The following is a 24,695-nucleotide window of genomic DNA, read 5'->3' on the forward strand; positions in this document are numbered from 1 at the left end:
TACTTTCTTTGCTAAACATTGGAATGCAAATATAATAGGGTACATTGGTGTTTTCTTCACTAGGGTTATCCATCTTTTTGGTGTGTAACTCTCCCTCAGTCAAAAGGATTGTAGATCATGTGCCAGGACTGTCTTTTCACTCATGTCAATTCTAAAGGCCACTGAATCAGAGCACCTACTTGTGTACTTGATCAAATTGGTTTTAGAATTCTGTGTTAATTGATTAGTTACTCCACTTTTTATCTTCTTACCCCAAAAAAATGATGACTTAGTATATCACTCTTTAAAAATAAATCCTGATACACATGGAAAGAAAATTTGACCATCTAGATATGGTGTCCTTGGGTTTCTATTTGAGGAAAAGAGCTTTAGGTTTTGTATTTTACAAAAAGAGTCAGTATTTCTCAAGATTTTGTACAATCTGAGTATTTCCCTACTACTTCTTCTATTTACAAATCTCCTCTGATCAAAGTGGAGACCCTTGCCAGGATAGGATTCCACAAGGATCAGCACCAGTTGTGATATGAATGCACATTTCATTGTCCAGAGTGAAGTTAAGTGGCATGTTTCTTAGGCTTGGGACCACTATTTGTCAGCACAAAACTGATTCACCAGAAGCAGGAAAAACAGAGTTGAAAACAGTTTTTCTCAATTGAATGAGTAGTTTTTCAAGTCTGCAGCAGTTGTGGCTTTGTCTCCAGGGTTGACTGGCTTCTGCTTTCAGTAAATTAATCTTTGCAAAGGATAAATTTCTTTGGAAAAGTCGTACTTTGGTTGACATGATTTCTCCTAAAAAGCTTGTTATAGCCCCCTTTCTTAGCATACATTAGTGAAAGGTTATTTATACTCCCCCATCCATTATCTAAAGATGGGAAGCCCCAATTTGAAGGAGATGGAAATATTTCTCACTTTAGCAATTGCATTACTCAGAAAGAGAATGCACCATATATAATCTCCCCCACCTTTCGTCTCTAAGCACTGACCCTTCATTACAATGGGCTGTGTATTGTAGATGTGTAAAACTGGAGTCTTGGGACTCTCATGAAGCCCATTAGCTCATTAGTTTTCATACTTGCTTACGTAATTGCAAGTTATTTTTGTTGCCATATGTTAATAGGAAGATTTTCTGCAATGATAGCACTATTTTTCCTCGGGATGGCTGATACTATTAGGTTAGGGTCCCCGTGAATGGGGTTCCTATGAGTGTGTTAATATTTAAAGAGATGTTGTGAGAACACTCGCATGCATAAGGTCAAATGTTTTGAGGGCTTGAATGGAAGTCGTGAAAATTGAATTTATCAATTGCAACTAACAGGTGACGATGGATAGAAGTCTCTTTGTCTGACCTGCTGTCAGATGGTGAGTAATGTTCCTTTCTAATGTAGTTGAGCTAAACCTAATAAATGCTTTTAAATTGCAGAATCAACCTTAAAGCTAAATTAACCTGTGTGTGAGAGCTGTGTGTATTTAAAATCAGATTGTTTCCCCAGTAGCAGAAAAACTGCCAGCCATATTAGTGGTGTAACTCCTTAAGAGGCAGTTTACCCAAGCTTCCAGTTTATTTTTTATTCTGGTTTAATAATAGGGAGTGAGATAAGTGCTGTGTGTCTTTAGTGGTGTGGGTTCCCTTTTCTTCCTTCAGTGACTCGAAGCAATGGTGTTCAGCTACTCTATTAAAATTCTGTGTGCTGGGTTATCTGGTAATGGAATCTGATCTCCCTCACAGCAATTCTTACTTATGGCTCTGCTGATTTTTCCCTTTGGATACATTGGTTCATTAAGCCATTTAACTAAATCTTTGCATTTTTTCCCTTTTTAAGACTGGAAAGAAGCCAGTTAAGGCTGTGTTGTGGGTGTCAGCAGATGGACTGCGAGTGGTGGATGAGAAAACGAAGGTCAGTTTACTATTCTGTTTACTCTCTGCCATGATTAGTTCTCATCTTTGCAACCTTTACCTTGGCATTGGTTGTCATTTCGAGAAGCAATTGTCAACATTTTTTTTTATCTTGTGTGGCTCTTTGAAATCGCAACATAGTTTATTTTCCAAATTGTTTAACATGCACAGAATCATTAATTTTCCTCCGGCACTCATTGCAGGAGAATATGTTGCTTTGATTTAGAGCTGTAGCAGCTTAAGTGGAGAAAAATAGAATGCTGAATTTACATTTCTGGGTTATTTTGTGAATTATGTGAATATTATATACACTGGGGTAGTCCAACATACGGCCTGTGGGCCACCACAGGTTTCTATCAGGCCCACCAACCATTGTTCAAAATGCATACAAGTACAAATAAGTGGAAGTGACAGATTCAGTGAGGAGCTGCTCCCCCAATCACAAGCTATTTCGTTCCTGTGCTTGCAGAGAATAGACTCAGTGAGCCTATCAGCTGCAAACACAGGAGAAAAACAGTCTGTGATTGTAGGTGCAGCGAACAGTGGGAAAGTGAGTAGCGGCGCTCAGCCTGAGGACTGGAGCAGCAGTGAGGGAGCGGCTACAGTGGGACGGGAGGATGGCAAGGGAGCAGCCACAGCAGGGGAGGAGTGTTGAGGGAGAGGCTACAGTGGGGGAAAGTCAGTGAGGGAACGGTTACAGCAGGGAAGAGAGGCAACAAAGGAGCAGCTCCAGCTGGGGAGAAGCAGCGAGGGAGCAGCTACAGCAGGGGAGAGGTCGCAAGAGAGATCATATAGTGGGAGAGAGATGCTGAGGGAGCAGCTACAGCCGGGGGGATGAGCAGCGAGGGAGCGACTACAGTAGGGGAAAGGCAGAGAGGGAGTGGCTACAATGGGAAGAGAGGCAGCGAGTGAGCGGCTACAATGGAAAGAGCGATAGTGAGTGAGCGGCTACAATGGAAAGAGAGATAGTGAGTGAGCGGCTACAATGGAAAGAGAGATAGTGAGTGAGCGGCTACAATGGAAAGAGAGATAGTGAGTGAGCGGCTACAATGGAAAGAGAGATAGTGAGTGAGCGGCTACAATGGAAAGAGAGATAGTGAGTGAGCAGCTACAATGGGAAGAGAGGCAGCGAGTGAGCGGCTACAATGGAAAGAGAGGCGGCGAGTGAGCGGCTACAATGGAAAGAGAGGCAGCGAGTGAGCGGCTACAATGGAAAGAGAGATAGTGAGTAAGCAGCTACAATGGAAAGAGAGATAGTGAGTGAGCAGCTACAATGGAAAGAGAGATGGTGAGTGAGCGGCTACAATGGAAAGAGAGATAGTGAGTGAGCGGCTACAATGGAAAGAGAGATAGTGAGTGAGCGGCTACAATGGAAAGAGAGATAGTGAGTGAGTGGCTACAATGGAAAGAGAGATTGTGAGCGAGCGGCTACAATGGAAAGAGAGATAGTGAGCGAGCGGCTACAATGGAAAGAGAGATAGTGAGCGAGCGGCTACAATGGAAAGAGATAGTGAGCGAGCGGCTACAATGGAAAGAGAGATAGTGAGCGAGCGGCTACAATGGAAAGAGAGATAGTGAGCGAGCGGCTACAATGGAAAGAGAGGTAGTGAGCGAGCGGCTACAATGGAAAGAGAGATAGTGAGCGAGCGGCTACAATGGAAAGAGAGATAGTGAGCGAGCGGCTACAACGCAAAGAGGGATAGTGAGCGAGCGGCTACAATGGAAAGAGAGGCAACCAGGGAGCGGATACAACGGAAAGAGAGGCAACCAGGGAGCGGATACAATGGAGAAAGAGAAGTAATGAGGGAGCAGCTACAACCAGGGAAGAAAGGCAGCGGCTACAATGGGGGAGAAGCAGCAAGGGAATGGCTACAACCGGAAGAGCAACAGCAAGAAAGCGGCTACAATGAGAACAGCGACAGCAAGGGAGCAACTACAACAGGTGAGCGACAGCGAGGAAGCAGCTGCAATGGGTGAGCAGCAGTGAGGTAAAAAAGAGGCAATGAGGGTGCAGCTACAGCTAGGGAGAAGTGGTGAGTGAGTGACTATAGTGAGGGAACAGCTACAACGGGGGAAGAGAGGCAGCAAGGAAGCGGCTACAGTGGGGGAAGGCTGTGTGGGAGTGGCTGAAGCGGGGGAAAGGCAGCTAGAGAGCAATTACAATGGGGGAGGGAGGTGGCAAGGAACGGCTACAGTGTGGGAGTGGTGGTGAGGGTGCGATGACAACAGGGGAGGGAGTTGCCAAGGGAGCTGCCACAGCAGGCGAGACAGTCGGTGGGATGGTTGGTACAGTATAAGAAACTTTACTGGCCCACTTTTGCTAACCCTTACAGAAGCAGCTTACCTCACTTGCCCTTAGTTGTTTGCAGATTACAGAAGCAGCTGCTAAGGTAAACTATATTTTTACTCCTCAAGCTGCAGTAGGACTTCCTTCCTACTTTCTTTAGCTGTCGACCAACGATCACCCATAATCATCCATCATATTTATCAAATCAAAGTCGCCTTGATTACAAGCGAGAAAAGGAAAATTGCTACAGAATGTTGAGTTTTCAAAGGCTCTTGGACCAATGATTTTGTTTTTGTTTTGAGCATAATGAGGGGTATATTATGCCTGATATGCCAAGCTATTATAGCTGTTTTCAAAGAGTATGATATCGTTCAACATTATTCTATGAAACACACTGGCAAATTTGACAGTCTCACAGGTCAGTTGAGAATTGATTGAGTGTTATGTTATTGGATGATATGAATCTTTCTTAAAATCCCAAACTCTTTAAGCCACCAAGTACTTTTGAAGTGTAGTCAACTGTTGTGAAGTAGGAAACTCAGCAGCCAATTTGTATGCAGCAAATTTCCTCTAACGTTGGTGTGATAATGAACAAATAGTTTATTTTGTTGATATTGATTGAGGATTTTTTTTTCATTCATGGGCTGAGTGTGGCACCAGCAAGGCTGCTTTGTTGCCCATCTTGTAATTGCCCTTGAGAAAGTTGTGGTGAGCTGCCGCTTTGAACAGTTGTGGTCCATATTGTGTGAGTACAACACAGTGCTGTTGGGGAGTTCCATGATTTTGACTCAGCAACAATGAGGCAATGGTGATATGGTTTCAAGTCAAGATGTTGTGTGACTTGCAGTTGGCAGTGTTCCCATATGTCTACTGCTCTCGAGGAGTTGAGAGAGGTGATGGTGAGGTAGACCTGGGTGTGGTCAGCGAAAATGTGAAAACTAAAGCCGTGCTTTTGGATGATGCCGCCAAGGGGGCAGCATGTAGATATAAAAAAAATAGGAGGTTAACCTACCAGGTCACCAAAAGTAGTGGTGCAGGAGCAGGGAGAAGAGCATTGCAAGTAATACTCTAACTGAAATTAGATGGCTAAAAATGGAAGCATGTGAGGACAGTCCCACCCAGTTGGATGATAGCAGAAGGATGTTAGAGAAGGTGGTGTGGTCAACTGCGTCAAAGGCTGCAGAAAGGTCGAGAAGAATGAGGAAGGAAAGTTTACTTTTGTCACAGTCACATAGGATGTCATTTATTTTTTTGATAAGAGCTGTTTCAGCACTGTGACAGGGCGAAACCTGATAGGTGGAATTCCAACATGGAGAACTGGAAAATACAGGAACCAATTTGGGAGGCAACAACACATTTAAAAACTTTGGAGAAGAAAGAGAGGTTGGAGATAGGCCAGTAGTTTGTAAGTGGTGGAAGTCACGAGTTTGGAAAGTGCTGTTTAAGGAGATGTAGTGAGTTGCTGCAGTGCATCTTGCACTTTATATACAGTGCTGCTTCTGCATTAGTGGTAGAGGGAATGACTGGATATGGTGCTGCTTTGACTTGGATGATGTTGAACTTATTGCATGTCATTGGAGCTGCAATCATCCAGGCAAGTGGAGGGTATTCCATCACACCCCTGACTTAAACCTTATAGATGGTGGACAGGTTTTGAGGAGTCAAGAGGTGAGTTAGTTGACGCAGAATTCCCAGCCTCTGACCTGCTATTGTAACCACAGTATTTATATGGCTGGTCCGGTTAAGTTTCTGGTCAATGCTAATCTCTAGGGTATTGATGGTGGGAAATTCAGTGATGGTAATGCTATTCAATGCCAATGGGAGATGGATCGACTCTGTCTTGGTAGGGATGGTCATTGCCTGCCATTTGTGTGGCAGAATACCACTTCCCAGTTAATACCCCAAGGCTGAATGTTGTCTAGGTCTTGCTGCATGCAGGCATGGACTGCTTCTGAGGGGTTGCAAAAAGTACTGAACATTGTGCAATCATCAGCAACCATTCCCACTTGGACCTCATATTGGAGGGAAGGTCATTGATAAAGCAGCTGAAGATGGTTGGATACTATCTGCCTCTTCATTGGATATGCAGTACATCTGTAGATTTTTTCCCCTATGTTCTGTAACACTATAACTGTAACCTTGTTGCACAGATTATAATACTCAACTGACTAAGAAGTTGCCACAAATGTTTGTACAATTTTCCCTGAAGCGCAGATTGCTCCTTTGGTGTGTTAAGTTTTCTCTCCTAAAAATAATGCTTAAACGTTAATAGGTTTAGTGTCATTGAACTAAAATGAGCTAAATGCCCCAAGGTGCTACACAAGAGCATTATAAAAAGAATTGACACTGAGCCACTTAAAGTGAAATTAGGTCAGGTGACTAAAAGCTTGGTCAAGAGGTATGTATAAAGGAGTGTCTAAAAGGTGGAACCAATTTAAAGAGATGGAAGGTGCAGGGGAAGTATTCCAGCACTTAGGACCTAGGCAATTGAAAGTGATTAAAATTGGGGGTAGTCAAGATGCCAGATTTAGAGGAGCGCAAGTATATTGAGGGTTGTAGGGCTGGAGAAGATTGTATTGATAGGGAGAGGTGAAGTCATTGAGGGATTTGAAAACACGGATGAGAATTTTAAAATTAAGATGTTGCTTGATTGGAAGTCAATGCAGATCAGTGAACACAAGGGTGATAGGTGAATGTACTTTGTATGATACAGGCAGCAGAGTTTTGGATGAACTCAAATTTACAGAGGGTCAAATGTAGGAGACCAGCCAGGAGTGCATTGGAGTAGTTAAGTGTAGAGGTAATGAAGGTTTCGACAGCAGATGAACAGAGAGGGGAAATCAGATGCTGTTCAAAGGTGAACGTAAGTGGTCTTTGTGATGGGTCCACAAGCCCATCTTGGAGTCGAATGTGACAACAAGATTGCGAATAGACTAGCTTAATCTCAAACTGTTGCCAGAGAGAAGGATAGAGTCAGTGGCTAGGGAAAGGATTTTGGAGCAGGGATCAGGAACAATGGCTTCAGTCTCCCCGATATTTAATCAGAGGAAATTTCTGCTCATCCAGTACTTGATGTCAGATGACCAGACTTATTATTTAGTTACAGCGGAGGAGTTGAGAGAAGTGGTGGTGAAGTAGAGCTGGGTGTTATCGGCATACATATGAAAACTAATGCCATGCTTTTGGATGATGTCGCAATGTAGGTATAAAAAAAAGTGGAGGTTAATGATAGGTCTTTTGGGGACACCAAAGGCACAGGCGAAAGAAGAGAAGCCATTGCAAGTAATACTGTAATTGTGATTAGATAGATAAGAATGGAAGCATGTCCCACCCAGCTGGATGACAGCAGAGAGATGTCAGAGAGGATGGTGTGGTCGACTGTGTCAAAGGCTGCAGAACGGTCAAGAAAGACAAGGAAGGAAAGTTTACCTTGTCACAGTCACATAGGAGGTTGTCATGAAGATATTAATGTATATAATATTATTGGAATTTTTTTTTAAAATAGAGGTTTAGTCTGTAGGTGTGTCTTAATTGGATTAAAGCCAGCAAGCCTGGGTGCTTTGATGTGTACTAGTTTTGAGATGTGAGAGGTAGAGTGTAACTCTTTCGAGTACAAACACGTTTCCATCTGTTTCAGATGAAGTTACATTGTTTCATAGTTTGCCATTGTGAGATTTGAACTCTTGATCTTGGGGTTACAAACCCAGTTTTGCATTTTTTTGAATAGAGTATTCAAGAAGGCAAATGAAATCTGGCACCTAGCTAACAGAGACCAAGCAATATGTTTTTTTTACTAATAAAATTGGTACTATGAAAAGGGTTTTATTGTTAGAAGGGGTGGAGTTCAAAGAGGCTAATGATACAATGAGAATTTACATTCATTGAGTTGTGCTAGGTATAACTTCAGCGGTTTTGTGTCTGCAGAGCAGAGACAATGTAAGATCAAAGTAGCTGTAACCCTCCAACTGACTCCAAAGGAACCAAAGTGTAAGGAACCTCATTTTGAATTTGAAAGGTGAAAATGCTTTGCCTGGTGTCTGTTTAATAATCTATGGGTTGCTGTTGCCTTAGTTTGGGAATTTGTTAAAAGTTATGATATTAGTAATTTGTAGCCATGTGTATATATTTAACTTGTGTAAATTAATAAAATGTTTCATTTAGTTTAATATAAAACCTCTCGAGAACTGATGGTTTGATTCCTGAATCTCAAACATACCACTTAAAAATACAAGCTATGACTGTTGTTTAAAGTTTCCCTCTGGGATTTTTAAATAATTCAGCTCTACCAAACTGCTGTCTCATAACAGATGTCATTTATTTCTTTGATAAGAACTGTTTCGACATTGTGACAGACGGAAACCTGATTAGAAGAATTCCAACTTGGAGAACTGGAAAATACGGGAACCAATTTGGGAGGCAGCTACACATTTAACGACTTCAGAGAAGAAAGGGAGGTTGGAGATAGGCCAGTAGTTTGTAAGGATGCTGGGCTCGATGGTTGGTTTTCTTGAAGAGAAGGATGATGATGGCAGATTTTACAGAGGGACAACACCTGAAAAGAGGACCATTAACAATATTAGCTAATATCAGGACCAGGAGGGCAAATTGGGTGTCCAGTAGTTGAGTGGGAATTGGATTGAGGGAGCAGGAGGTGGGTCTAATGAACAAGATTTGCTAAGAGAGGGCATAAGAGAAGATAGGAATGAAACTAAAAACGAGATGAATTCAGGACTAGGGCAGGGAGTAGCATTAGAGGAAGTTTTGCCAGGTGGGCTTGTGGAAGCAGAGGACCCTGCAGAAGCAGCTGATTGGATGGTCTCGATTTTAGTGACAAGTCTATGAGCCCAAAGTCCATTTCCCAAAGAAATGATCTCTTATCTGTCACTCTTCTGTTCATTCTTTATAAATAACTTAATGCTGTAAGACGGACATGTGACCTCAGAACAGGAAGTAATGTGATGGATTATCTTTGGCAGCATGCAACTATAAATCTCATTTTCCTGCAGCAGCCAAATGACTTGCTGTTTTAAACAATTGCTAAAATAGAACTGTACTAAAACAGATTATAAATATTGTAGCTCTATAAAACTTTGAATTTGACTCTGAGAGTACAAATTCTCCTTCAGTCAGAGGAAGCTGCCCAGACATCTATGTTAACATATATAATGTTATTTATAAATTTGATATCTTTGCATATTGATCAGTGTGCCCCCGGCGTTACCGTTTTGCTTGATAACCTTAGTTTGCAGTCTTTGTTGCACTGTTGACAATTCCAGCAGCAAGCTGGCAGTCTGTCCCCCAGTGTTGTAAAACAAAACAGCAGTTTCTGAAGTTGACTTGATACAATTTCATAAGGCACTCAAACAGGAGATCAGAGTATGTGTTAATTTTGATTGACCATCAGTCTTTAGCACAGTGTGTGTTAGCAAAGCAGTGTGCATTGCCCTATTCATGCTACAGAGTCTCAATGGAATTTTACAGTTTCTCCTCCATGTTCTTGGCAATACCCTGTTTATACAAAGGGATGAAAGGAGCAAAGAGTGGCTGCTTGGCTGACTCATGTCCCTTCTGTCTGTCCCTTGTTAAGTATCAGCCTGGACAGATGAGAGCAATTTTCACAAGATCTACCTGGGATTTTTCTCAATTATACATATTTGAAAAGTGGAAGCTTAAGAAAAACTGCAGCATTTATCCAAACTGCTGTGCATGCATGCTAGCTGATATATGTGTATTTTTTGCACTACTGTTTTTCAATTCTCAGGAGCTACATCCCTGGTAGAACCGCTGAAAACTACTTGTTTCATCAGGGAGAAAATCAGAGAATTCAGAACTGGAGACAGTGCCTTCCACAACCAAACGGCAAGGAAATAATGAGCAGATAATCTGTTCTTTTTGTAATATTGTTTGAGGGATAAATATTGATCAAGACACTGGGGAGATGCCCCTGCTGCTCTTTGAAAAAGTGCCATAGGGCCTTTGATATCCACCTGAAGGAACATATGAGGTCTCAATTTAATATCTCTGACAACGCAGCACTCATTCAGTACTGTACTGGAAGTGTCAGCCAGGATTGTGTGCTTGAGTATCGCGAGGGTCCTGAATTCATAGCCTTCTGATGCAGAGGTAAGAGTGCTATCACTGAGACACAGCTGCCTTGCAGGAAAGAAGGTGAACGTGGCATTGGAACACAGAACTAGGAATTAATCATTCAGCCCTTCAAACCTGGTCAATCATTCAGCTAGATCATGACTCATCTGTATCTCGGCTTCTATTCACCTGGGTTCCATAACCCCTAATAAGCTCATCCAATCAAAATTGATCGATTTCAGTTTTTGACAGCCTCAGCCACCTTTTAGGGGCAGAGAGTTCCAAATTTCAGGTATGCTAATTAGTCCATCAATGTTTATGCTGAATGGGCAACAGGCAAACATACGAATTAGGAGAAGTAGGCCAATTGGTCCCTTGAGCCTGCCCTGCCATTCAATAAGATCATGGCTGATCTGATTGTAACCTCAAACCCACATTCCTGCCTACCCTGATAACTTTTCACCCCCTTGTTAATCAAGAATCTATCTGGCTCTGCATTAAAAATATTCAAAGACTCTGCTTCCACTTCCTTTTGAGTTCCAAAGACTCACTACCCTCAGAGAAAAAAATATCTCCTTATCTCTGTCTTAAATGAGTGACCCCTTATTTTTAAGCAGTGACCCCTAGTTCTAGATTCTCCCACAAGAGGAAACATCCTCTCCACATCAAGACCCCTCAGAATATTAAAGGTTTCAATCAAGTCACCTCCTACTCTTCTAAACTCCACTGAATACAAGTCAAACCTCGAACCATTCCTCTTAAGACAACCCGCCCATTCCTGGTATTAGTCCAGTAAAGTTTTCCAAACTGCTTCTAATGCATTTACATCTTTCTTTAAATAATGGGACCAGTACTGTACACAACCATCTGCAAATTTCACCAGGTATATGCAGAACAGCAATTTCTTGGGTTCTGAAGTAGCTCGTAGACAAAAATATAATTTGTAAATAGTAAACAGAGCATCAAGACTATTGTCTCCTAATTACTTTTATTTTATTCTTTTAAATTTATTATCAAATATTAAAATAATGAGTTGTAATCCTTGCTTTGCTTAATTAACTTCTTTGATTCCTTCGTTTGCTCTAAAATATGTTCTCTGTTAAACCAAGGCATGGTCTGATCTCTCAGGTGGATGTTAAAGATCATGTGGCACTACTTTGAAGAGCATGGCTGTTATCCCTGATGTCTTGGCCAATACTTATCCCTTAGCCAACATCACAAAAACAGTTATCTGACCATTATTGATCTTGCTGTGTGCAAATTGGATGCTACATTTTCCTGCATTACAACAGTATCTGCACTTCTAAATTACTTCATTGGCTGTAAATTGTTTTGAGGCACCTGGTGGTCAAGAAAGTGCTATATAAATGCAAGTCTTTTTTAAACAGTTGCATTTAGCTTTCAATTGAGCAAGCTGTGTACATATTTAGTTGATGTACTTGCACCTTAACAGCAGAATTTGAATGATCTCCCCTCAGGAGGGAAGAGAATGATGTAAAGTGTATTGCTGGAGCAGGAAGAAGGATTGATGTGTAAACAGCAGGACATTTGAAGTTCAGTGACAGCAGTAGGTTAATATGAATTAATGTCATGTAACTGATAGCAAATTCAGGCAGACCTATGAAATTGGATATAATCAGTTTGATTTGAGGTGAGATTGGACCGTCATGTATAGAGCTTAGAGTTGCTTTGGAAGAGTGCAGGAGCCCAGAGCACTGGACAATGTAATGTGGTGGTTCCTGGGAATTATACTTGGAGTGATTAACTGTGTTGCATCCAGCTGTGATGCAATTATGACTTAGCCAAATTTCTCATGCACATGCTGTGATGGAGATTTAGCGTTCGCAGCTGTTTAGCTTAGAATTACAACTCAGCAGTGATGCATCGGGGAGGGTGAGCCTAAGGTCTGCAGTGTTTGGAAGGCACAGTAGGGTGCGCGGACCAGGTGTGGGAGCAGGTGAATCAGACTGCAAGGTGGGAATGGTAAGTTTATGATGTTTTAGAAGCTTTGTGTTATTTTTTCTGAATTTTGAACATTTTCATATGTCATAGTACCAACTTCATTTTTTGGGTGTGTATTAAGGGACCTATAAGGGGGGTGGGGGCGCTGTTGAGGCTGTATCATAATTTTTTTCAAGTGGATATAGCTTTTTTAAAAAATGAAAGCTAATTAAGTAAAATTTCTTTTTGGCGGACCTTGATTGTCAAAATTAAATGATACAAGAAAGTTATATGTTATGGAATTGGTTTTCACCAATTAGAAAAGGATCTAATATTGGTATTTAAATATTGAGGAAGAGGAAAATTGATTCCTTAGTGATTATTATGTGGACAATTGATACAAGGTATTTTATAAAGATAATGAATCGACCGAGCTCAAAAATGCTCAGCGCCATTTTTGACTAATGCATTGGATCACTTTGAAAAGAAATAGTCATAAAGAACAAAGAAAAGTACAGCACAGGAACAGGACTTCGGCCCTCCAAGCCTGCGCCAATCATATTGCCTGTCAACTAAAACATTTTGCACTTCCGGAGTCCATATCCCTTTATTCCCATCCTATTCATGTATTTGTCAAGCTGTCTCTTAAACACCACTATCGTACTTGTTTCCACCACCTCCTCTGGCAGCGAATTCCAGACACTCACTACCCTCTGTGCCCCGCACATCTCCTCTATAGTTTTCTCCTCTCACCTTAAATCTATGTCCCCTAGTAATTGACTCTTCCACCCTGGGAAAAAGCTTCTGACTATCTACTCTGTCCATGCCACTCATAATTTTGTAAACTTGATAAATCAATCAAGTTGCCCCTCAATCTCCATCGCTGTAGTGAGAACAATCAAGTTTCTCCAACCTCTCCTCATAGCTAAAAAGCTCATCATCAGATAAGTTTCACATTTGCAAATAAAATGAACCCTATGATTCACAACATTTAGATATGTGTATATAGACACACTGTAGCTTTTCTTTTGAAATGAAATGCCTCATAAACACAAACATATGAATTAGGAGCGGGAGTAGGCCACTCGGCCTTTCGAGCTTGCTCTACCAATTAATAAGATCATGGCTCATCTGATTGTAACCTCGACCTCATGTTCCTGCCTACTCCGATAACCTTTCACCCCTTGTTAATCAATAATCTATCTAGCTCTGCTTCAAAAATATTCAAAGAATCTGCTTCCGCCGCTTTTTGAGGAAGAGACTTCCAAAGACTCACGACCCTCTAAGAGGGAAAATTTCTCATCATCTCTAACTTAAATGAGCGACCCCTTATTTTTAAACAGTGACCCCTAGTTCTAGATTCTCCCACAAGAGGAAACATCCTCTCCACATCCACCCTGTCAAGACCCCTCAGGGTCTTAAAAGTTTAAATCAAGTCACTTCTTATTCTTCTAAACCCCAGTGGATACAAGCCTAACCTATCCAACCTTTCCTCAGAAGACAACCCACCCATTCCTGTATTAGTCTAGTAAACCTTCTCTGAACTGCTAACGCATTTACATCTCTCCTTAAATAAGGGGACGAAAACTTTACACAATAATCTAGTGCCCTGTACAACTGAAGCATAACCTCTCTACTTTTGTAATAAATTCCCCTCCCAATAAATAATAATATTCTATCAGCTTTCCTAGTTACTTGACGTACCTGCATACTCGCCTTTTGTGATTCATGCACCAGGAGACCCAGATCATACTGAATGTCAGAGCTCTGTAATCTCTCACCATTTAGACAATAAGCTGCTTTTTTATTCTTCCTGCCAAAATTAACAATTTAACATTTACCCAATTATACTCCATTTGCCAGAACTTTGCCAACTCTTTGTCCCTTTGTAGCCTCTTCGTGTCCTCTTTGCAATTTACTTTCCTACCTATCTTTGTGTCATCAGCAAATTTAGCAACCATTCCTTCGGTCCTTTCATCCAAGTCATTTTATAAATTGTAAGAAGTTGAGGTTCCAGCAGTGACCCCTGTGGCACACCACTCGTCACATCCTGCCAACCGGAAAAAGACTCATTTTCTGCCAACTCTCTGATTCCTGTTAGCTAGCCAATCTTCTATCTTTGCCAATATGTTACCTCCTGAGCCATGAGCTTTTATTTTCCACAATAACCTTTGATGTGGCACTTTTATCAAATGCCTTCTAGAAATTTAGGTACAGTACATCTGCTGGTTCCCCTTTATCCACAGCACATGTGACTCCTTCAAAGAACTCCAATAAATTGGTTAAACATGATTTCCCTTTCACAAAACCATGTTAACTCTGCCTAATTGCTTTGAATTTTTCTAAGTCCCTGCTGTAACATCTTTAATAATAGCTCCTAACATTTTCCCTGTGACAGATTTTAGGCTAACTGGCCTGTAGTTGCCTGCTTTTTGTCTCCCTCCTTTTTTGAATAAAGGAGATATATTTGCTAATTTCCAGTCTAATGGAACCTTCCCTGATTCTAGAAAATTTTGGAAAATTAAAACCAATGCATCAACTATCAAACTAGCCACTTCTTTTGAGACCTTAGGGTGAAGTCCATCTGGACCTGGGGATTTGTCAGCCCGCAGCCCCAACAATTTGCTCAATACCACTTCCCTGGTGAATGTAATTTTCCCAAGTTGCTCCCTCCCTTCCATTTCCTGATCTTGCTATTTCTAGGACATTACTTGTGTTCTCGTGAAGACTGAAGCAGAATACCTGTTTAATTCATCTGCCCTTTCATTACTTTCCATTATTCCCCAGACTTAATTTTTATAGGGCCAACACTCACTTTGTTTACTTTTCTTATTTAAATATCTATTGAAACTCTTACTGTTCGTCTTTATATTACTAGCTCGCTTTCTCTCATACTCTAATTTTTCCCTCCTTATGAATCTTTTTGTCATTCTTTGCTGTTCTTTATATTCTGACCTGCCACCCTTCTTTGTGTAATTATATACTTTTTCTTTAAGTTTGATACTGTCTTTAACTTTTTTAGTTAACCAGGGATGCTGGGTCCTCCGCTTGGAATTTTTCATTCTCATTGGAATGTATCTACTTTGTGCATTCTGAAATAACCCTTTTCATATCTGTCACTGAGCCTCTATTCCCCTATCCCTTAACCTCATTTGCCAGTTCACTTTAGCTAGCTCCACTTTCATGCCCTCATAATTGCTCTGATTTAAGTTTAAAATACTGGTCTTGGATTTACACATTCCTCCCTGAAAATGAATTTAAATTCAATCATATGATCGCTGCTACCTAGGGGTGCCTATGAGGTTATCAATTAATCCTATCTCATTGCCCAACACCAGGTCTAGTATTGCCTATTCTCTGGTTGGCTCCAGACCATGTTGTTCTAAGAAACTATCCTGAAAACATTCTATGAACTCCTCATCTATGCTTCCTTTGCCCATCTGATTTTTCCAGTCTATATTTAGATTAAAATCACCTTTGATTATTGCTGTACCTTTCTGACAGGCTCCCATTATCTCTTCTTTTATACTCTTCCTGTGTAGCCACAATTAACAGGCTTGTACACCACTCCCACAAGTGACTTCTTGCTCTTATCATTTATCATCTCAACCCAAACAGCTTTTACATCCTGATTTCCTGAACTTAGGTTATCCCTCCCTATTGTGCCAATATCATCATTAATTAACAGAGCCACCCCTCCACCTTTTGCTAACTTCCTGTCCTTCCTAAACGTCATGTACCCTTCAATATTCAGGTGCAAATCTATGTCATCCTGTGGCCTGTCTCTGTAATGGCTAACAGATCATGCTTATTTATTTCAATTTACACTATCAGTTCTTCTGCTTTGTTTCGAATGCTACATGCGTTTAGATGCAGAGTTTTGTCCTTTTATTATTTTTGTAGCGCCTAGCCTTATCTGCTGGTTTACTCTTAGACTTGCCCTCTTATCTCTTCCTGTCACAGTCTGTTTATCATTTCCCATATAATATCTTTCTCTCTTGCCTTGTCTCTAATCTTTGGTTTACCACATCTCCCCAAATTTGATCCCTTGCTCCCACTATTTTGTTTAGAACCCTCTCTACTTCCCTAGTTATGTGGCTCGCAAAGACACCAGCCTGAGCACAGTTCATGTGTAGACCGTCCCAATGGCACAGATCCCACTTTCCCCAGTACTCGTGCCAGTGTCCCATGAACCGGAACCCACTTCTCCCACACCAGTCTTTGAGCCATGCATTCATTTCTCTAATTTTATTTGCCTTATGCCAATTTGTCTGTGGCTCACATAATAATCCAGAGATTATTGCCTTGAGGTTCTGTTTCTTAATTTGGTGCCTAGCTCCTCTCACTGACTATGCAGAGCCTCCTTTCTCATCCTGTTTATGTCGTTGGTACCTACATGGACCACAACCACTGGATCTTCCCCTTCCCACTGCAAGTTCCTCTCCAGCCCTGTACAAATGTCTCAAACCCTAGCACCAGGTAGGCAACATAGCCGCCTGGACTCCCGCTCCTTGCTACAGAGAACAATGTCAATCCCCCTCACTATACTGTCCCCTACTACCACTACATTCCTTTGTGCTCCCCCACTTGAATGACTTCCTGTACCACAGTGCCATGGTCAGTCAGCTCATCAACCTTGCAGCCCCGACTCTAATCCAAACAAGCTGCAAGAATCTCAAACTTGTTTAACAATTGCAGGGGCTGACACTCCTGCCTTCTGGGTCCCCTTACCTGCCTCAGCTACAGTCACATCCTCCTGTCACTGACCCCTTCCAGATCAGAAGATCTTATCCTAAGGGGTGTGACAGCCTCTTGGTACAAAGCGTCCACGTAACTTTCCCCCTCCCTGCTGTGCCGCAGTGTCTGCAGCTCAGCCTCCAGCTCAGTGATTCTGAGTCAAAGATCCTCAAGCCACAGACACTTACTGCAGATGTGCTTGTCCTGGATAACACTTGTATCCTGGAGTACCCACATGCTGCAGCCATGACACAACAACTGTCCTGCCACGATTATGTGCTTTAATTAATTACTTAATTAAATTATTTATTTTCCTTTATGTAATTATTAATCTTATCAAAATTCCTGTACTATTTTAAACCTTAGGAATGGAATAGACTTTGACTACTTGTCAGATACTGGACAGCTAGATTCTTCTCCTGTAGCAGAACCAGAACCAGTTCCTACAGGGTGAAAGGGTTAGAAAAAGCAAAGGAGCATCTTCCTCTCCTCCTCACTGAATTCGCTCAGTTCACCAAACTCCCACACTCTGTTGAGATTGCGCACTCAGTGCTGGCCACATTGGGAATGTCTGAATTTATATGTTTGAAACAAAGGGACTAGCTGAGTCCCTGGGCCATCTTTTCAGTTGCTGTTGTAGGTTACTGTCTCCAGGTCCTCTTTTCACCTGCTCTTCTAGGTGGTGGTTACTGTCACCAGGTCCTCTCGCTCTTCGTAAATCTGCCAGCTAAGAATGTTTATACAGTGGAATAATGCCATCTAGTGTCTGACTGAGAAAAATTGGATTTATTCTGTTAAAATAGTTCTGGAGGGTGACCAAATCTTGGGACTGTTGCAAAGTAGTTGGATTTGTACGTAATATACTATACTAGCGAAGTATTAATTTCTTCATTTCTCTTGTATTTTCTTTGTTATTTACAGGATCTTATTGTTGATCAGACTATAGAAAAGGTATCCTTCTGTGCCCCTGACCGAAACTTTGACAAGGCCTTCTCATACATTTGTCGAGATGGTACAACCAGACGTTGGATCTGTCACTGCTTCTTGGCTATAAGAGATTCGGTAAGATAACCTTTTTTACTGAATGCTGTTGGGGCCGAAATTCGACTTCAGTGGAAGTGTAGGGGAGGGTTGCAAAACTGAAGTCAGATTGTATATGAGATTCATAAAACTGGTGAGAGGTACTTTAACTGTTGTTGTGAGCAACATTACAACTCGAGTGTCAGGTGACAAGGAGTGACTGCCTGTTGCAAAGTTTCCCCACTTGCTCGAAACTATAAAACTTTTATGTTCAGACTGAAGTAGTTCAATGCCCTGTCAGAACTGACACCATTGCATAGTGATAGGATGTGGGGTCGCACAGTGTGGAGGCAACGGAAACAGGCATTGGCACTTAGCAGGGAGTGAGGTGAAATTGGTTGGAGTTGCCATTGGCTATTTTGGAATTACACTTTGCAGCAGTTTACAGAATTGTCATCTTGATTCCTCTGTGTAGGCCATATATCTCTCCAGCTGCATTGGAGAGGATGAATGCTTGCCCCTTATCTCACCCTAACCACTTGAAAGACCTCCCATCATGACAACTGAAGTAACATTTTTCGGCATTAAAGAATTATTCCCTCCCATCTACAGGTATCATTTCTATATTTGGCTTTTTTTAATTATCAGCTTTCTCATGAAGGTGCCGACTCATTCTAGGGCACGGTTGTACAGAGAACTTGCAGTCTTCTAGTATCCTATTCTATGTATGACTTTGGTCAGTGAGAGTTGGAGAATGTTATAACCAAGACCAGTCCTGTTCAATCTGATGTCAGCTGTACTTTCCACGTCAAGCAGAAGTGAGAGTTTTAGCTTACAGTCTCCCACGTGCTGCCCTGACTGAGCACAAACCAGGAATAGAACCTGCAGTTTCCTGGTCTTGTATTGTTTTGTATTGCAGCACATCTGTGCTTATCATTCAAAACTCTGGATGACATCCTGACATCCTTACAAAGCAGATTACTGTATTGAGTCTCTTCAGTATGATTTTTGCAAAGTTTTAAAATAAAGTATTGAAATGAAAAGTGAAATGTCTGGAACCTTATGTTGTGTAACCACATAGTTGGTTTATATTTGTGCATAACTACTAGTACAACCTTCATTATGCTTAATTATTTGAATAAAAAGAACCCCAAGGCTACATTTTAATCTGAGATACAGTAATCTCTTGCGATACAAATAATGTTGCAACTCAGTAAGCTTTTATACTATCCAAGATGTAGGAAGTGGGATCTTACAGCCTGTGTCTCCAAGGAAAAATTACTTTGGTACGCAATATTAGGTGATAAGTTTTATATTTAAAATCTCCAGTTACTTTCAATTTGATTGCATTTTGACTTCCCAAGCATACAACAGTGCTTAGCAATACCAATTCTATGAGATAAAGTTCCAGATATGAGCTTCCCAAAAGCATAAAATGAGCTCTTTAAAAGCCATAAAATAATGGCAGGTCCAGTTCCATTTCAAGAATAGGTATGGTATAATGTACGGTTGTCAACTAGATTTTCTATCTTTGACTTACAACATCAAACTTAATATTTTGCTGCTGCTACCAAATGAATTTGTAATGTTCACACTGTGTCATGTACATTGAAACTTTCACCAGCTAATGCAAATCCAGAAGAGTCCCCAACTGAAAGGCGTCAAGTTTTGTAAATTAATTTCAGTGAAATGATGTATGTAAAAGTATTTTTGACTTTCTTCCCATCCCACTTAAAAATAAAGATGTTCAGTACTATAGTGTCTGCATTTTGCTTTTCCATTAGCTGTGTGTATAAATAAACATTCTGGTGTGTTATCTAAGCTCACATTTCACAAAGGTCTCTGGCTCATCCCTTATAGTTTTCTTGTCAAATTTCACCCTTCTCATCTGGAAGGTGTTTACTTTTCAGGATACGATTCTAAGTTCCTGGGGTTTGAACATAGGATCTTGCTGGTCTTTATGGCACTACTTGGTGTCACCAGGAAGTAGTGTTAACCCTATCTATACCAAGGTCACAGTAGAAACAATACAGTTAGTCTCAGGATAGATAATGCTGAAAGTGCTTTCTGTGGTTGATGAGTGGTGTTGTATAGGAAATAAATTTCCTGATCTTTGAACATGTTAACAATATTGCATTGTTTCTCAGGGTGAGCGGTTAAGCCATGCTGTGGGCTGTGCTTTTGCAGCATGTTTGGAGAGGAAGCAGAAACGTGAAAAGGAGTGTGGTGTAACCGCCACATTTGACGCCAACCGCACCACATTCACCAGGGAGGGTTCCTTTCGGGTAATCACAGCCACTGAACAAGCAGAGCGAGAAGAAGTGATGAAACAAATGCAAGACTCCAAGAAAGGTACAGAACAAAATTTAAATTTGGGCTCTGGGTTGGGTGGGAGTGGAAGGAAGGTCATCGATGAAGCAGCTGAAGAAGGTTGGGCCTTAGAACTCCTGCAGTGATGTCCTGGAGCTGAGATGATTGACCTCCAACAATCACAACCATCTTCCTTTATGCTAGGTATGACTCCAACCAGCGGAGAGTTCCCCCCACAATTCCCATTGACTGCAGTTTCACTAGAGCTCCTTGATGCCATACTCCTTCAGGTAAATGCGTGGCTCAAAGATTGGTGTGGGAGAAGTGGTTTTGAATTCATGAGACATTGGTACCATTACTGGGGAAAGAGGGAGCTATTCCATTCAGATGGGTTCCACTTGAATCATGCTGGGACCAGTGTCCTGGCGAATCACATAACTAGGGTCGTAGATGGGACTTTAAAGTAAATAGTTGGAAGGGGGGGGGAATGGTTCAGTTGCATGGAAATATAAAAAATCAGAGTTTAAGAAGAAGGTAAGAGTGCTGGTTAGTGATGAGGCTGATTGCTATCAAAAAGTGAATGGAAAGGACGTTGTGTGAATGCCATACTGCACCAAAGAATCATCTAAGAGTAGGGAAAATTGGCAATAGGGCAAACTTAAAGGCTTTTTATCTGAATGCACATAGCATTCGGAATAAAACTAATGAGTTAACAGCGCAAATAGAGATAAATAGGTATGATTTGGTGGCAAATTTGAAGACATGGTTACAGGGAGAACAGGTTTGGGAGTTAAATATCCAAGGGTACTCAGTGTTTCGGAAGGATAGGCAGGAAAGAAAAGGAGGTGGTGTAGCTTTGTTAGTAAAGGAAGAGATCAGTGCTATAGTGAGGAATGATATAGGCACTGGAGAGCAAGACGTAGAGTCAGTCTGGCTGGAAATAAGAAATAGCAAGGGAAAGAAGTCCCTGGTGTGGGTAATCTATAGGTCCCCAAACAGTAGTTCAGCAGTAGGGCACAGTATAAACCAGGAAATACTGGGAGCATGTAAGAAAGGCACTGCAATAATCATGGGTGATTTTAATATGCATATAGACTAGACTAATCAAATTGGCAAGCGTAGCCTTGAGGGAGAGTTCATATAGTACCTTAGAGATTGGTTCCACAACATATTGCTCCAAAAAACAATTAGGGAGCAGGCTATTCTGGATTTGGTTTTGTGTAATGAGATGGGATTAATTAATGATCTCATAGTAAAGGATCCTCGAGGGAAGAGTGATCATAGCATGATAGAATTTCAAGTTCAGTTTGAGAATGAGAAACTTGAGTCCCACACTAGTGTTCTGGAGTTAAACAAAGGTAACTACATAGGTATGAGGGCAGATTTGGCCCTAGTGGACTGGGCAGGAAGACTACAAGGTAGGACAGTTGATGAACAGTGGCAGATATTTAAGGAGATATTCAATTCCTCCCAAGTAAAATATATCCCAATGAGGAAGAAAGATGCTAAGAGGGGGAAAAAGCATCCACGGCTAAGCAAGGAAGTTAAAGATAACAAAGGCAAAAACTATAATAAAACAATAACTTAAGGCATACCAAATTGCAAAGGTCAGTGGCAGGCTGGAAAATTGGAAAACTTTTAAAGATCAACAAAGGGTTACTAAAAATAAAAAGAGCAAAGGTAAATTATGAAAGAAAACTAGCGCAAAATGTAAAAGCTGATAGCAAAAGCTTCTACAAGTATATAAAAGGAAAGAGAGTAGCTAAAGTGAATGTTGGTTCCTTGGAGGGCGAGACTGTGGAGTTAATAGTGGGGAACGCAGAAATGGCAGAGATGCTTAATCAATATTTTGCCTCAGTTTTCATAGTGGAGGACACTAGTACCACCCCAATAGTAATAGGTAGTGCAGAGGATATAGAGAAGGAGGAACTTAGAACAATCACCATCACTAGAGAAAAGGTACTGAGCAAACTATTGGGATTAAAGGGTGACAAGTCCCCAGGACCTGATGGCCTACATCTTAGGGCCTTAAAGGAAGTGGCAGCAGAGATAGTGGATTCATTGGCTATAATATTCCAGAATTCCCTGGTTTCTGGAAAGGTTCCAGTGAATTGGAAAAATGCTAATATAACACCTTTATTCAAAAAGAGGGGAGGCAGAAAGTAGAAAACTATAGACCAGTTAGTTTAACATCTGTCATTGGGAATTTGTTAGAATCCATTATTCAGGAAGTAGTAATGGGGCATTTGGAAAGTCAAAATGCAATCCTTCAGAGTCAGCATGGTTTTATGAAGAGTAAATCGTGTTTGACTAATTTGCTAGAGTTCTTCGAAGATGTGACAAGCAAAGTGGATAATGGGGATCTTGTAGATGTAGTATATCTGGACTTCCAGATGGCCTTTGATAAGGTACTGCACAAAGGATTAATACACAAGATAAGATCACGTGGAGTTAAGGGTAACAGATTAGCTTGGATAGGGGATTGGCTAACCAACAGAAAGCAGAGAGTCAGGATAAATGGGTCTTTTTCTGGATGGCAAGCTGTAACTAGTGGCGTGCCACAGGGTTTGGTCCTTGGTCCCCAATTACTTACAATCTATATTAAAGACTTGGATTGAGGGATAGAAGTTACTATAGCTAAATTTGCAAAATAGATGGGAAAGTAAGTTGCAATGAAGAAATAAGAAAATTTACAAATGGATATGGACAGGTTAGGTGAATGGGCCAAAATTTGGCAGATGGAGTTTAACGTGGATAAGTGTGAGGTTATCCATTTTGGTCGGAAGAATAAAAAGGTGACTTATTTAAATGGAGAGAAACTTCAGAATGCTTCAGTGCAGAGGGATCTGGGTATCCTCATGCATGAATCGCTGAAAGCTAGTATGCAGGTACAGCAGGCAATAATGAAGGCAAATGGAATTTTGACATTTATTGCTAAAGGAATAGAGTATAAAAATAGGGAAGTGTTGTTGCGACTGTACAAGGCATTGGTGAGACCGCACCTCGAGTACTGTGCACAGTTTTTGGTCCCCTTACTTGAGGAAGGATGTAGTTGCATTAGAGGTGGTTCAGAGGAGGTTCACTCGATTGATTCCAGAGATGTGGGGCTTGCTTATGAGGAGAGATTGAGCAGTTTAGGCCTATACTCGCTAGAGTTTAGAAGGATGAGAAGAGATCTAATTGAGGTATATAAGAGACTAAAGGGGATAGACAATGTAGATGTGGAGCAGATGTTTCCCCTTGTGGGGCATTCTAGAACAAGAAGCCATCGTTTTAGGCTAAGGGGTGGTAGATTTAAATCAGAGATGAGGAGGAATACTTTAATCTTATTGACCCTGTGCCAATTAGCTCGTGGCTCAGGTAGTAATCCGGAGATTTAACCATCAAAACCTCTCATGATTTTTTTAACACCCCTATCAATCTCACCTTAACTTTCTTTGTTGTAATAAGAACAACCCCAATTTCTCTGGTCTCTCTCGGTAACAGAAGTCTTACATCTCTGGCACCATTCTAGTAAATTTCCTACCCTCTGCAAGGTGTTGACATACTTCCTGTAGTGTGTTGCCCAGAATTGGAAACAATACCCAACTGGGGCCTAGTCATTGCTTTATAAAGGCTGAGCAGGATGTCCTTGTGTTTGTACTCTATACCTCTATTATAAAGCTAAGGATCCTGCATACCATTTTAACAGCCATCCTATATTGTCCTGCCAGTTTCATGTACACGTCCAAGTCTCTCTGTTCCTAAATCACCTTTAAAATTGATGAATTGTGGCATATGACCTTTCTGAACTTCCTGCTGATGCAAGGTCAGAAGTGGGGATGTTCGCTGAAGCAATCCTTGACCAAAAGCAGTAAGACTTAGACAACATTCAGGCTTGGGCTGACAAGTGACAAGAAACAATTACCAGGCCATGACCCTCACTGACGAGAAAGAATCTAACCATCTCCCCTTGACGTTCAGTGGCATTACTATTAGTGAATCCCCCACTATCAGCATCTTGGGGGTTACCATTAACCAGCCATATAAATACTGTGGCTACAAGAGCAGGTTAGGGGTTGGGAATTCTGCAGCAAGTAATTCACTTCCTGACTCCTCAGAGCCTGTTGCCATCTCTAAGGCACAAATCAGGAGTGTGATGGAATACTCTCCATTTGCCTGGAGTCTGCAGCTCCAACAATACTCAAGAAGCTTGACACCATCTACAACAAAGCAGTCTACTTGATTGGCACCCATCCACCACTTCCAACATCCACTTCCTGCACTACCGCTGCACAGTGGCAGCAATGTGTATCATCTACAAGATGCACTTCAGCAACTCAACAAAATTCCTTCAACAGCACCTTCCAAGCCCATGACCTCTACCACCTGGAATGCCCTCCTGATTTAGAAATATATTGCCGTTCCTTCGCTGTCACT

General features: G+C 41.3%; 1 protein-coding gene across 10 annotated transcripts in view; it reads left to right on the forward strand.

The window, feature by feature from the left end:
- Nucleotides 1-24,695, forward strand: part of numb (NUMB endocytic adaptor protein) — a 244,205-nt gene that overhangs the window by 192,052 nt on the left and 27,458 nt on the right. For 8 of the 10 annotated variants that reach the window (XM_041214093.1, XM_041214091.1, XM_041214092.1 and 5 more), the window contains 3 exons: nucleotides 1,821-1,895; nucleotides 17,868-18,008; nucleotides 20,114-20,318. In XM_041214093.1, coding sequence (XP_041070027.1) covers nucleotides 1,821-1,895; nucleotides 17,868-18,008; nucleotides 20,114-20,318 — 421 coding nt within the window. Of the gene's footprint in view, nucleotides 1-1,315; nucleotides 1,360-1,820; nucleotides 1,896-17,867; nucleotides 18,009-20,113; nucleotides 20,319-24,695 lie in introns of all 10 variants that reach the window. The other 2 variants (XM_041214100.1, XM_041214097.1) reach the window with 2 other exon arrangements.

This window comes from Carcharodon carcharias, chromosome 20, assembly GCF_017639515.1.
Source record: "Carcharodon carcharias isolate sCarCar2 chromosome 20, sCarCar2.pri, whole genome shotgun sequence".
Lineage (NCBI taxonomy): Eukaryota > Metazoa > Chordata > Chondrichthyes > Lamniformes > Lamnidae > Carcharodon > Carcharodon carcharias.